We start from the raw sequence: 13462 nt of genomic DNA, 5'->3' as shown, positions 1-13462 counted from the left end.
TCCTAGTCACCTCTTTGGATGATAGCTTCAGGTGGGTAAAGCATGTTGGTCTGCAGGAGATGAGTAAGGTTCAAGTCCAGTAGCACCTTGAAGACCCAAAGACAGTTCCCAGGGTATACACTTTCAAGTGTCAAGTTATCTTGGTAACTGACAAAAGGAGCTTGACTCTCAAAAGCTTATATCCTGGAAACTCTTTGTTGGTCTAAAAGGTACTAGACTCACACCTTGCTCATTTTTGGATGAGATTCAGTTTATCTCATCTGCAAATACTGCCAAAGAATTTTATTTCTTATAGTATTTATACCCTGACTTTCTCTTGTGGCTCAAGGTATCTTACCATTCTAAATTTAGCACCTCCACGAAAATGCCCGCAGTTCAAATGACATTAAGAACCTCAGGAAATAAAACAGCCTTATAGAACTTCAACTTCCTAAAATCTTTTTAAGGACACCACCTTCCTCATGGAACCTATGCCACCACTTACTTTGCAGTAAGCAGTAGCGTGCTTTCTAGGATGCTGAATATTCGGATCCATTTCTGTTGGGTTTCAGAGCTGATTTTGGGATAGAGGCTGCTTTGGTCACATTGGCTGATGAACTTCAGCAGGATAGTAATGGAAGCTGCTAGAACCCAAACAGACAACTCTATTGCCTCATGTAGCCAAGAAGCTGCAAACATGATCACTTCTGGGAGGAACCTCTAAGAGCCCCGCCCCCCAACAGCCCATTGGTTCCCTGCAGTGGAAGTACCAGGAGCCCCACGGAAGGTTGAGGGTTCCTGGCCGGTCAACAGTCACTCTTACAACCTTGTCCTGGCACGCTGAACTTTCTTTCTGAAAGAAAGGTGGGATATCAATCAGAGGAATGAATGGAGTGCACTGTCCTCAGTATATTAATGACACCCAGCTCTATTTCTCTTTTTCATCCAGCAACTAGAATAATAACTTTAAGATAATAAAGGAATAATAATCCATCTCTGGAAGATGAATGGCTAAGAAAGGTTTTGGATATTTAATGCATAGAAAACGAAGGAAAAAGTTATATTAAGAAAATGTTTCAGTATATCATTAATTTCTATTCTGGTTTTAGAAATCTTCATGACATTGCTTTATCATGCATTTCTGTATTGTCTTGGTGAATTTGTAAGTGAAAAAATTGTTATGTAATGTACTAATTGAAAGATGGTTTGTTGCCCTTTGGCAAAATTGTGCTCTGTGCCACATTTTTCTCCAGCTCCTTCAGTTTTGCACCAAGTTGTCCTGTTTCGGGGGGAAATGGGACTTTGTTCAAGCTTACAGCAGCATTTTTCTGAATGAGATGCTCAGTGCACACTTGTAACTATATTGTAACCTCTGAGTAACCTTATTGGAGAAAACAAGAATTTCTTGGGATTGCAGTTGAACCCCACAAAGAAATATAGCAAAGAACAGAGGATAGCCTGAAAGGGAATGCTTTTCCTAATATGGACTCTATTGGTCCGTGCACTAGCGTCCAGAACTTTCTAGCTTTCCGATACTTTGTGTGTGCTGGATTTGTAAATTATGCAGAAGACGGTTTATTTTGTAAAGCAGTTGAAGCCCCAAAGGCAACAGAGATTAGTATTTACTATACAGTTCCAGTATTTTTTCCCTTGCCAGAACTGCAGGGCATTTCTCATTAGCTGAAACGAAGTCTGCCAGAATTTTGACATGTTGCATGCTGAATTCCAAACACAAATGTTCTACTTGGACTTCATGTAGGCTGATCTTCTCCTGGTGGTTTGCTTATTTATTCTACAATCTCATGGAAGGTTATTCAGATTTTTGAACTGCAATTCAAGCCAAAAGTGGGACTGAGCAGGAATAAGGTGCTGCCAAAACTGTAGTAAACTGTTTGGAATAGGGACAACCGATTGTTGGTCATGTGCTAGAGAACACCAAAAACGCAGTAGATGAAAAATTATCAATGTGAATACCTCTTAATATTTAAAGCCATTACAAATAATGGGAAAACATCATTGAAAGGACAGCTTAGTAATGTTAGCATTAGACAGTATGTTGAATTTTGATTCACTGGAGTGATAGCATTAATAGGAAAGAACCAACACATGGCTAAAACTCAGGTCTGCTCACAGGAAAAACAAGTCTTGAGATTTCATCAGTTTGAACAACATAGACAGTAATGGTGTTATTGAATGAATTTTAAAGTCTTACATTGAGCACCCTAGTTTAAGGAAACCATGCCACATTGCGTGTGGATTTATAAGGTTTTGAATAAGTGTAATTGCCGTGGTGGCTCTCTACCTCATTTGTTTGCTATCCTTCCATCCACAGACTGACAGGTTGTAGTTGTGGTTAATTATTATGCCTCTCTCTTTCCAAATATTTCTATCTGCTCCTTCCTCCCATTCATAAAGATTTGTACACTACTTCTTAACAGTAGGTTTTAAAAGAGTCATGTTGCCCAAAAGCTCTATGGGGATACTAAATCTTGCTGCTCACAGGCTCTAGGGTGTGGGAGGGTGCTATGCCAAATGGACTCTGACAGTGTGAATGGCTGTCAAAACAAAGGACTTCAGCTCTAAGTTTTCACACTGCTTAGTGTTTTCTACTAGTTAAGCACTACAGTAGTTGGGGGAAGCTGTAATTTGACATAGCTATGAAAAGTTTAGTAAATAGCTCCTCCCCCAAAATGACACTAGAATTTGTAGCAAACCCTAGCGGAATGAAAGAGGCTCTTGAGTTTAAAGCCTGCAGAACCACTTGCCATTATGAGAATTTCCAATCTGCCAAGAAAAGTCCTAAGGGGGTGTGTTTATTTGTTCTTCATAGCAAGCTCTTTAACATGCTTTTTTGTTTAAGTGATCAAGGAACTGATCAGATTCTGAAATGAATAGAGAACAAGAAAACAGGCCTAACGTGGACTCTGTAATACATTTGTTGTTCTGCTATTGAGTATCTGTATCCATCAGTGGTAGATGACTGCCAGTTCAACCCCTACAAACATGCTGTATATTTTTCCTATAAGCTTCTGGAGCATGTGGCACTGTCAACCCATTTATTAGCTAGCCCGGTGTAAGAGAGAGAAGCAAGTCCAGCTCAGCAAGCAGCAGTCAACCATTATTTCTGTAGCAGCCATTTTATCAGGCCTCGGGGACGACTGATTTTCTGTTTCTCCTTAAGGGTCTTAATATTTCCACAACCATGAAGCTGAAACACGAGCACTCCCAAGATTTTCAAATTATATTTTAAGGAACATTCATACAAAATTTTAAAAGCCGTTAAAAAAAATTATGTTATGCTTACTTGGCAATAAAACTCTCAACATTTTGTATACTCTTAAAGACAGGCCACCATTAAAACTGGACTCCACATTCTGAAATGCTAAACGGACGCTTTACAACACTGTTGTTATGGATGTGGCAAGAGGTGATTGAAAATCCTTTGGCACTGCCTGGATGGCACTGCTTGGAGAAAAAGACCCGGTGGGTGATCAGCTGTTGCCATGATTTACACAGGTAAGGCCGGTAGTCCACATGGGCCTCGCCCGGGTGTTTTCCTGAGCTTTCAGCCGAGTTCGATGATTTCTGCATGATGGTTTGGGTTGTTGCAAACAGAGCCAAGTGATACTCTCTGACGAGCTTCCCGAGGCACTGAGCGCATCTCCTTAGGTTTGCTTCCTGCAGGCTGAGGTTTTCCCCTCCATTGGCTCTGTCAATCCAATAAAAGGCTGACATGCTGTCAATAATCAGAAGGCAGAGGGAAGGGTGGGAGCAAAACATGTTTTCCAAAGAGTGAAGGGTGAGAAGCAGCTGAGCGCTGCTGCTGCAGGTCACAAGGAAAAACCTGCCCAGGCATTGCTTGATCAGCTCCTCGGAGCTTTGGGACAACCTGTGTTCCAAAACGGTCACTAGGCGCAGCATGTCGAAATGAGAGTCGGTATCGATAAAAAGCAAGCCGACTTCCAGGCCCCCTCCTGCTTTTGGGAGAATGCAGCGGACAATAAGGTGATAGAGCATTTCTGTTTTTCCTGTTCCTTCTGGGCCGTGGAATTCAACAATGTCCCCTGTTCAACAAGGAAGAAATAAGTTTTTCATCTAGAAGGGCATCTGTAACTCAGAAACTGACACAACTGGACAGCTTTGAGTTCTAATACAAACATACACACACCTTTTGTTTCCAAAGTTCTTTTACTTTTGTATGTTGAACTTTCTACAGCCCCATGTTCTGCGCAAAAATAAAGGTGCACAGAATTTGGGGCATAATTATCCTTCCTGATCTAGCAGAGTTAATGCTTTAGTGGAAACATTTTCTGGATTTACACCATTTAACCGGGAGTCGATGGCATTATATACAACAGCCCAGAAATAAGTGCAAGCTCACACCGACATGTTTTGTATTTGAGAAAATAGTTTTCCAAGCCACTACTTAGCCCTTAAAAGTTCTTACTGTTCATCGAAACATTGGACCAAAGCAAAAACAGGATTACTATCACATTTTTCAGATTACAGAATAAGAGATAATTTTAAATTTCACATTATTTTCATTTATAGATCTCAAACTCCTTTAAAGATAAATTCTATCATAATGTAGCTTAAAAAAATTCTTGCCTTACAAACTAGAGGAAGGAGAATAAAATGGCCAGCATACAATGCAGAGAGAGATTTAACTATGACTTTCCCAGGGTTTCAAACTTACGGTATGGTGGCGAGGTCAGACACCCGGGTAGGAAACCGCTGGACAAGCCAGTCCCCCCCCCAGCTTTGTGGCCAGGGGAGCTTTAAGGGGGAACCAAATCGCCTGGCCAGGCAGAGGCAAAGCCATACAAGGGATGGCTTGCACCCAGGGCAGAGGGTGGCTCGCCAAGACAGGTCAGTGTGGAGGTCCAAGAAAGACCCCAGAGCCTGACCTGTACCGCCAGTTAGGCCCTTGCCGTGGGTGCAAATTATTTTGTCGTTATTCAATAAAATGGCCCTTTATATCCCAATTCTGGTGTCTGTCTCTTCATTCCGACTGTGGGGGGCAAAGAGGTGGACTGCATATTCAAAAGTGTTCCTGTCAATATCTCTCTGCAAGGAGAAGTTAACACATTTGGGAGAAGACTTATCTTTAACAGATCCCACTTGTAATTCGAGGGCATACAACTGAATGGTGGCTTAAGCATCAAGCTGGCATATCTGCCAAGTACCTTCTAATTTGTCAATTATTATTTGCATTTATTTTACAGGGGGGAAATGTATTCCTTTTACCATGAATGGGATATCCGTCCTCAGCAAAAAGGGAAGGTTCCAGGCTTTTCAAGGAACTTCTGCCTTCAAGTCGAGCAAGCAGCTTGGAAACAAAAAGAAAGGCAATCTCTTAATTAAAAACAATAAATCAAAACAGCTAATTGTGTCAGGGTTATATTCTGAGCACTGTGCGCAGAACTGTCCTTGTGGAATAGAAATTTTCCACTTCCCCTTCGTGCTGCAGCCGGGTTTTTTTTAAATAAAGTTTTATTAAAATTTTAAGATTAATTAAAAAACCACATATAAGGAAAAGAACAGAGTTCTAAAAATAAAGAAAAAAGGAAGTAAGAGAAAAGAAAAAGATAGGAATACATACCAATTTTCTCTTTGAAAAGGTATACAAAGATTACATAAAATATACGAACTCTAAAGTTACCATAAGTGAATACTTCTCCTCTTCATCTCGTGCTACAGTCTGTTGTGTTCCCTAAAATACAGCTTGTGGGGTGGAAGGGATCCTCAAGAACAGAGGGTGCTGCAGTGTGTGCGCACCCGCAGTGTGTATGCGTATGAGAAGCAGAAACCTTGCATAAGCACAAATATCCATGGTGCAACCAGATGATTTGAGATCTAACTTACAGAATTTACGCAAATGACTATCTAACCATTGCTTTTAAATACCCCATTGTGTATTTAGACTCTGTTGTGTGTAAATAACCAATGCATATTCAAAAAGGCTTTTTACTCAGATAGGAGGGCGGTATTGTAGGGATGGGGTCTCAGATGCTTCGCTAATGAGTTAGGGACCATAGACTTCACCACTATGTTGCCTTACATATTATCTGTTGCTTTAAATTTGTATTCCTATATACTACCTGTGCTTCATGTTGTCTTAATGTCAGTCCTAGAACTGATTATGTTCTGTTCCAGCAATTCTTCAACTCTGTATTGGATCCTTGCTAATGCTATGTCTTTGTAAACTGTTTTTATTTATCCTATGGCATTGTCTATGCAAATGTCCTTGATACTGATTGTACTAATCTCACACTATGTAATCTGCTTTGAGACTCAATGAGAAAGGCGGATTATAAATGACATAAATAAATAAATTTTAAAAAATGAAATACTTGCATACACACCTGTGTGTGTATGCAACTCTAGACATGGTCCCATTCATAATACCTTCCACATCTATGCAGAAAATCATGCACCGTATAAACACAATGCATTCTATCCTCATTAAAATCATTTCCATTAAGCTTGCCAGTTTTATTGATTTCTGTGGAGTTTTGCCAAAATTGCTGAAAGCCGCTAAGAGTATACAAGACACTCCATTAGAATATGCAATTCCACAATAAAGCCCTAACGGCTCTGAAAGGACATCTTATTATACTGCATTAACACACAACATACTAATTATAAAAGTAGAATAAAAGGGCTACTCGACCAGGCATAAAAAACACACTGAATCACAACTCTTTCCTAAAAAGGAAGGCCTTGTATTATTTTCTACAGGAGTACAGACTCGTACTAAGGCCAGCCTGTCTGGCCAACAGGTACTAAGAATGTCCTGCAGCAGCCCCCACCGACCCACCTTTTTAAAGGCAATTACACCAGGACTTCTCCTGAGTTTAGAAGGGTACATTTATTTATTCATTCATTTAATTAGAATATTTCTCTGCCGCCTTTTCAGAGTCCTGCTCAAGGTAGCTAGCTAACAATGAGAAACCTCAGAATAAAAAAAAAGCAGTTAAAAAAATAAACCACTAGACCAGGGGTGGGCAATTGTTTTGGCTCGGGGGCCACTTTGTGGGAGCGGAGGTTAGCGGAGGGCCGCACCTTTTAAAATGATTGCATTCATTAGTTAACTTCATATGCTAATTTCATATCTATATCTCGGTTCAAGGTGGATTTTTCTGACTGTCTTGGCGGGCCACAAAAAACTCTGTAGCGGGCCGCATGTGGCCCACGGGCCGCAATTTGCCCACCCCTGCACTAGACATAAGCAGCATATAACAGAGCGGAACAAGAAAAAGCTGATAAACTAAAACCTTTAATTAAAAGCCTTGGTTGCCAACTAGCATGGAGAAAGATGTCTGTTCCTTTATCCGGGGCTTAATGTGTAGGAACGGACAGTGGAAGCTTTTCATGACGCACCAGAAAAAAACATTACTTGGTAAATAACATTTCATTCAGTCTCTATTAAAAGGGAAAAGGACATTGTTCTTCAGGTTTATCTGCAGCCTTAAAGATTAGAGGATGAAAACGCTCAAATGGAGAACAGCTCAAGGTACGCTAAGTACAGACAGCATAGAATTAGGTGGATAAAAAAACAGCACCCTGAATTTTGGCCTTAAAGTCAATTAATTTTGGATCAAGTAATTGCAGGCACATGACTCTACTATCAGGAAGGGGAGCGCATGGACGGCTGCATCTGAACATTTTTCAAGAGAAATTCGTTACAATTTACATTAGCTGCCTCTCAGTGTTCCAAAGGCCTAATGAGACCCTCTTAGTCTAAGAAATGGAGTTGGGAAAACAGTCTTGCCCATTGCCTCGCCTATTACATTTTTATTCTGCCTTTCCCTCAGCTTATACGATTCTGTTGTCTTCTTCTTTCCAGCTATCCTGTGAGGTAGGCTGGGTTAAGAGAAAGTGACAGGTCTCAGGTCAGCTACTTAGGATCATGGCTGAGTAGTGATTAGAACCAGGGTCTCTGCATTCATAGGCGCCTTCCACAAGGGTTATCTGACCTGAGTTGATTGCTTTGGAGAACTTTCCCCCCCTCCCTCTGCTTCCTCCAGTGTTGTCGTGCACTTGTGCACCTCAGGGAGTCTCCCCAGCTTTTATCTGATCTTTCTGAAACCTGCTTTGCTCCAAAGTTTTAGGAAAGATGGTAGTAAATCTTGGATGGTTACTATGTGGGTGAGTAAATTTGGAGTTTCTGGCCCACACAGTAGCCATTTTCCCCAACACTGTCCCTGTGGCAGCCATTTCCTGCACTCACCTTAACTGGGGAGGCTTTTTATTTTTAATTGGCACTAGAGTATCATTATTCCAATATACTGTTGTAATGGTAGATGTAGAAGGTTTTCTGAGATCTCTGGAATGCCCTGGTGGTCCAGAGAAGGGGGGTGGCCACTTCTGAGAGACCGGGGCAGGGAACTGCCAGGAAACCTGCCCTGTGGAAACCCTGCTGCTGCTGTGCTTTACCAGCAACCACAAAATCCTGGCACTGTGTGGAAGACACCCTAGTCTGACACTCAAACCACAAAAGACTAGGGCCCTGCAGGACTTGTGACAGTTCCACTGGGCCTGTAAGATGGAGATGTTCCACCAGGCTTACAGTGGTGGTTGAGGCATGGGCGAACTGCCCGGTTGGCCTCTCTGCCGCCGCCTCTGGTCCGCTTGTTTTACATTCTGGCAACCCGCCTGCCCTACCTCCATGATACTGGCGTATGGGATGTATTATGGTGAACCATCACATGCTGCATCTTAGATTGTGGTTTTAACTACTGTACTGGAACAATGAAATTGTGTGTTTTATCTTTTATTGTGTATTGTTGTTTTAATTTATTATATTACTGTATGGTGTTGTAACCCGCTCTGAGCCTGCTTGCGGGCAAGAAATCTAATAAATTAAATCAAATTAATTAACATGCACACCCATCTCTTCTGATAAGTGTCATATTAAGAATACTTCCCAACGGATTAATCAAAGGCACAGATTAATCAAAGGCAACCTCAACCCCCAGCCATCTTCACTTCCACCTTGTCTTGGTTCCGTTGCAGTTTGTTTGCCTTCTATCTATTTGCAACACTGGGAGATGTATCTGACAGAGCCCTCTACATGTTGGGGACGCTCTAGTCCAGATTCACGGATGCAGATTCCAGAACAAGCCACATCCCTCTGCCATCACCTTCTTACGGACAACCTGAGGGCAAGGACTGCAACCTGCTCCTACGATGTTTTGAGCCGCTGTACCTGGTGATCTCTAGGGCAAAATCAGCTCAAAGCTTTAGAAAGACAGGAAAACTGTATCGCCCCAGTGTACATTAAAGAATTATAATCTAAGCAGTCTGTTTCCATAATGTGTGCAGCGAGGGAAAGGTCAAACCATCTTTTATTTGCCCATTGGTCTTATTCCTCAGCCTTCTAAATATAGCGGGCCATTTACTTTGGTTTACAAATTTCATGGCATTTGCCAAGACTTTCCTGGGCAGCACAACAAGGGAGCCTAAAGTAATGTGGATTTTTGCTTAAGATGGATAAGTATCTCAATTTAACGGAACACTCTGTTTTGGTATCTCAAATGTCCTGAGGTGTTAGAAGGCGTGTGCATGTGTGAGCACGCACGCACGCACGCACACACACACACCAGAGTAGGCATTACAAATCTATGTGGTATTTCTATCATAACAACCTTGTATTTTGGCAAGATCATTTGGCTCTTCTAACTTTATTTTTAATTCATTTTCCATAATGCAAACTATAAAACATAACCTTATCACATGTATAGATTCCAAAAAGGATTTGGGGGATATAATAGAAAAAAACCCAAAACAAATTATAAAGTTATTTTATATAATATCCAGTATACTTTACTGCATTGAGTATGGGACCCAAACAGCTGTTCTGGTACAAACATCTCAAACTGGAATGTTATACCAAATATTTTATTTTGGTTTTGGAGAACATGTAGCTATGGAAAACATAAAGGGTTTTAGAAAAAAATATGTGGTTCATCTTTTGATACCAAAATCTTTACCCTTGTCTGTCTCAAGACCTGAGTGAAGCAGGTTAGAGACCACAGAAGCACCACTAGGCCACACAAATGCTTCTGATGGGCCCCAGCAGCCGACACGTTCTGCACGGAATATTTCCTGAGGATCAAGATTCTGCAGCTGCTCTTCCAGCTGGCAGTGCCTCTCATTTTGCCGCTCACTCTCAAGAAGCACCCCACACCCCCTGATTATTGAAACCTAACCGGGATTTTAATATTATAAAAGCTCGCATATTCTTTTCCCCCACTAACAGCAGGTGCCTATCTGGAGAACTTCATATGCAAATTATGATGATAATTAAGTAATAATGCACCTGGGTTTCTAGTGTGTGTTTACTTCCTAGTTTCTGAAGCAAAATAACTGCAGTCGTTTAGCATCACGCTGTGTGCCGTGGGCAAGGACCCCAGGGGAGCCAGCTAACAACTTCCCATTAAACAGTACCAACAAAAGCCAGTCTATTAGCAGTTTTAAGCCAAATTGTTAAGACATTAAATATTAATCCTGATGACCAGACTATTAATGAGCCTATTGCAAATGGATATTTTAATCTTGCCTACCTAACACATTGGAAGAAAAGCGGGTCCGGGACCAACCAATCAGTATCTATTTATTGCACTTTTATCCTACCCTTCCTCTAAGGAACTCCTGCCCAGTTATTAGGATCTCCACACTTATTTCCAGCCCTGCTCTTATGCATTTAATAACAGGCATACGCTTATCTCCTTGCTAGGGAAATCTTCTTCTGCTCATTCTCTACATAAAACTGCTGTTAAGTCACAAGCGCCTAGAGCAATAAAAAGGTGGAAACCTATTTGGAGTCTGTGGCTACTAGATCCAGGACCTTGGTTGCAACCTCGCTGAATTTGCCCAGGAACGTTCACCTGGCCAGCTTGCTTCTGACTTTCAGGAAACTGGCTGAAACCTTCCCCAAAAGTTGGCGATGGTTGTTTTATTATAAACATTTATGCCATTTATCTTTTCTTTTTAAAAGGAAAGACGCAACAAACAGATTAAATTGTGGACTGTTTTAGAAATAAATAAACCCATCACCAGCCATGTTACTTTTTCAGCACAAACCTATGCACGGCTACTCGGAAGTAAGTCCCAAGGAAAAAACAAACGAAAGTGCATCTATACACTGAAATAAAAGTGATGCTGACTGGGTCATCGCTGATGACAGCGTGAACTAGCTGGAACTCGCCAGAAAAGTGATCCTGAGGTCACGACAGATAGCATCACACCACCTCTGTGAAAAAGGCAAACTCAGTGCTAATGTGATATAAAACTGCCAGTACCGTGTCTTAAGATTTTGCTTCATATTTTCTGTGAAACTTTTAGTACAACCCCTCTTACCTACTAAAAACTAATCCTAAATACCAGTTATTGAAAGAAACACACTATAACTTCCCTTCCCTACCTTTGCTGCCTTCCTTATGGCAAATTATAGATTGTAAGCTCTATGGGACAGGGGCTAGATTCTGGGGCTCAGCAAACTATAATAAATAAATGACCTAAAATGATGGTGCAGCCATATTTGAACTATGGTATACAGTTTGGCCACCCCATCTTGAAAAGCCTATCACCAGGAAAGGGTACTGCAAAACACATCCCAAATGATCGGGGATCTGGAATTACATGGGTCTGTGATGACAGCTGAAAGTACATGAAACGCTTCAGCTTAGAGGAAAAAATTACTATGGAAAGCCATGGTAGAGGTTTGTTAGATCAGATGGGCGAGTTACTTATTTACGTTATTTATATTCCATCTTTCTCACTGAGACTTAAAACAGATTACACAATGTAAGTCAGTACAGTAAATACCAGAGACAGTTCCATAAACGTGTAATAGGGTGTATATATGCAAATCTGGAAAGATTTAAACCAGCGGAAATTCAATAGAGAGTTCAAGAAATGATGAAACAGAGCATAAGTGATTCTAAGACTGATATATTAAACAACATAGGAACAACTCTGTAGGATCATACTTACAGCAATAACAGTAAAGTCTCTAGTCTATCATACTTAAAGCAGTAGTCACTGGGAGAGGGGGGAGAGTTGCCAGGTGTCTGATTTTTACCCAAACAGTCTGTTGTTTGGGAGGGCTGTCTGGGGAAAACATTCCCCAAATACTGGGCACCTGGCTCCTCCCCTTCCCCCTTTTGTCACCCAACCAGCCCACCCAGTCTCCTGCTGCTGCACAGCAGTGGCAGGAGTGGCCAGCCAGCCCAGGACGTCCAGAGGTGGAGCTGGCACAATGATGTCACTTCTGGCAGTGCTGTAATCACACTGGATGGGAGTACATGCACACAGATATGAAAAAGGTTAGTGCTGCTGTCCTGGGATCCAGTATTATTCTGGATCCCATCTGCCAACCCTAGGAGGGCGTCAGCTATGAATTTCCTGCATTGTGTAGGGGTTGGACTAGATGACCTTTGGAGACACTTCCAGCTGTATGGTACTATGAATCACACAGTTTCAGGTGGTAGCCCTGTTGGTCTTCAGCCAAAGAGCAAGATCTGGGTCCAACAGAATCTTAGAGTCCAACTAGATTTCCAAGTATTGTTATTTATTATTATTTATAGCTTGCCTTTCTCACCAAGATCCAAGGTGGATTCCACACTGCCAGTGAAAATACGGTATCATCAACAGCGAGGTTATTCACTGAGCAAAATAAAATAATGAACAACAATTAGGACATTCAGGGACTCTCAGAAGCTCATACCTTGGAAGTCTAGTTGGTGTTTAAGGTGTCTCTGGACCCAGATCTTGCTCTGATGAATCAGACAAACTCATGGAGGTCCACTACGAACAGAACCTCCACAGTCAGAGGCAGTATACCTGCTAGCATCATCTGCTGAGGGCAAAGCAGGTGAGTGGGCGGGGCGGGGGCCCTTCACGCCCTTTTTCATGCTGGTTGCCCCTGGAAACGAGATACTGAGCGAGAGAGAAACCCGCCTTCCAGCCGTGCGAGGGGAAACAGGGGACTCCCTCCGCTCTCGGGGCGTGCAGGAAAGACGGGGGCGCGCGTCGCCCACGGCCTCACCTGAGCTCCCGACTCCGCCTTTCCGAGGCCGTCCACCATGGCAGCGGCTACGAGCAGGGAAAGCACAACCCACCGCTCATAACGGCAGAGGCGCCAACCGCCTCTGCCTCCTGCGCGCACGCGCAGACCACTCTTCCGCCATCTTTTTTCGCCGGTAACAAGCACGCGTGCGCAGACCGCTCTTCGCCCCGCGCACGCGCCCTTAGCGAGTTCAAGGACGAGGTATTCGCCTTTACCTGGGTGTCCTATGCCGCGCGTGCGTGTTAGAGTCCGCAAGGTTCCTTGTGTTCTTCTAGAGCTGTTCGTTAGGATAAGTGTTGTTTTCGGGCAGTTTGGTGTCGGTCTGAGCTCGAGTGATTGTACGGCTTTTTGTTAGTAGAAAGTCCGTGGCTGCAAGTCTATGCACGTTTACCTGGGTGTAAATCCTAT

General features: G+C 42.4%; 1 protein-coding gene across 1 annotated transcript; it reads right to left on the bottom strand.

Moving 5' to 3' along the window:
• Window positions 1–3148: 3148 nt before the first annotated feature.
• XRCC2 (X-ray repair cross complementing 2) lies at window positions 3149–13166 on the bottom strand. Its single transcript, XM_054991742.1, has 3 exons — window positions 13034–13166; window positions 5227–5308; window positions 3149–4043 (listed from the first exon to the last, which is right to left on the bottom strand). Exons 1-3 carry the CDS (start codon window positions 13070–13072, stop codon window positions 3334–3336), a joined length of 831 nt encoding a protein of 276 aa, XP_054847717.1. The 5' UTR covers window positions 13073–13166; the 3' UTR covers window positions 3149–3333.
• Window positions 13167–13462: the final 296 nt, after the last annotated feature.

Source organism: Eublepharis macularius, chromosome 11 (genome assembly GCF_028583425.1).
Source record: "Eublepharis macularius isolate TG4126 chromosome 11, MPM_Emac_v1.0, whole genome shotgun sequence".
NCBI classification, from domain to species: Eukaryota; Metazoa; Chordata; class Lepidosauria; order Squamata; family Eublepharidae; genus Eublepharis; species Eublepharis macularius.
The sequence above is the reverse complement of the archived record's forward strand: the minus strand, read 5'-3'. Positions and strand labels throughout refer to the sequence as shown.

What these genes read in the sequence shown, in the direction of transcription:
- XRCC2 (XM_054991742.1), bottom strand. Translation starts at nt 13,072, where the DNA reads ATGGTGGACGGCCTCGGAAAGGCGGAGTCGGGAGCTCAG. An exon ending in AGGCGGAGTCGGGAGCTCAG is followed by an intron (nt 5,309 to 13,033) that starts GTGAGGCCGTGG and finishes TTTGTTTCCAAG; the next exon opens with CTGCTTGCTCGACTTGAAGG. An exon ending in GGACGGATATCCCATTCATG is followed by an intron (nt 4,044 to 5,226) that starts GTAAAAGGAATA and finishes CTTGTTGAACAG; the next exon opens with GGGACATTGTTGAATTCCAC.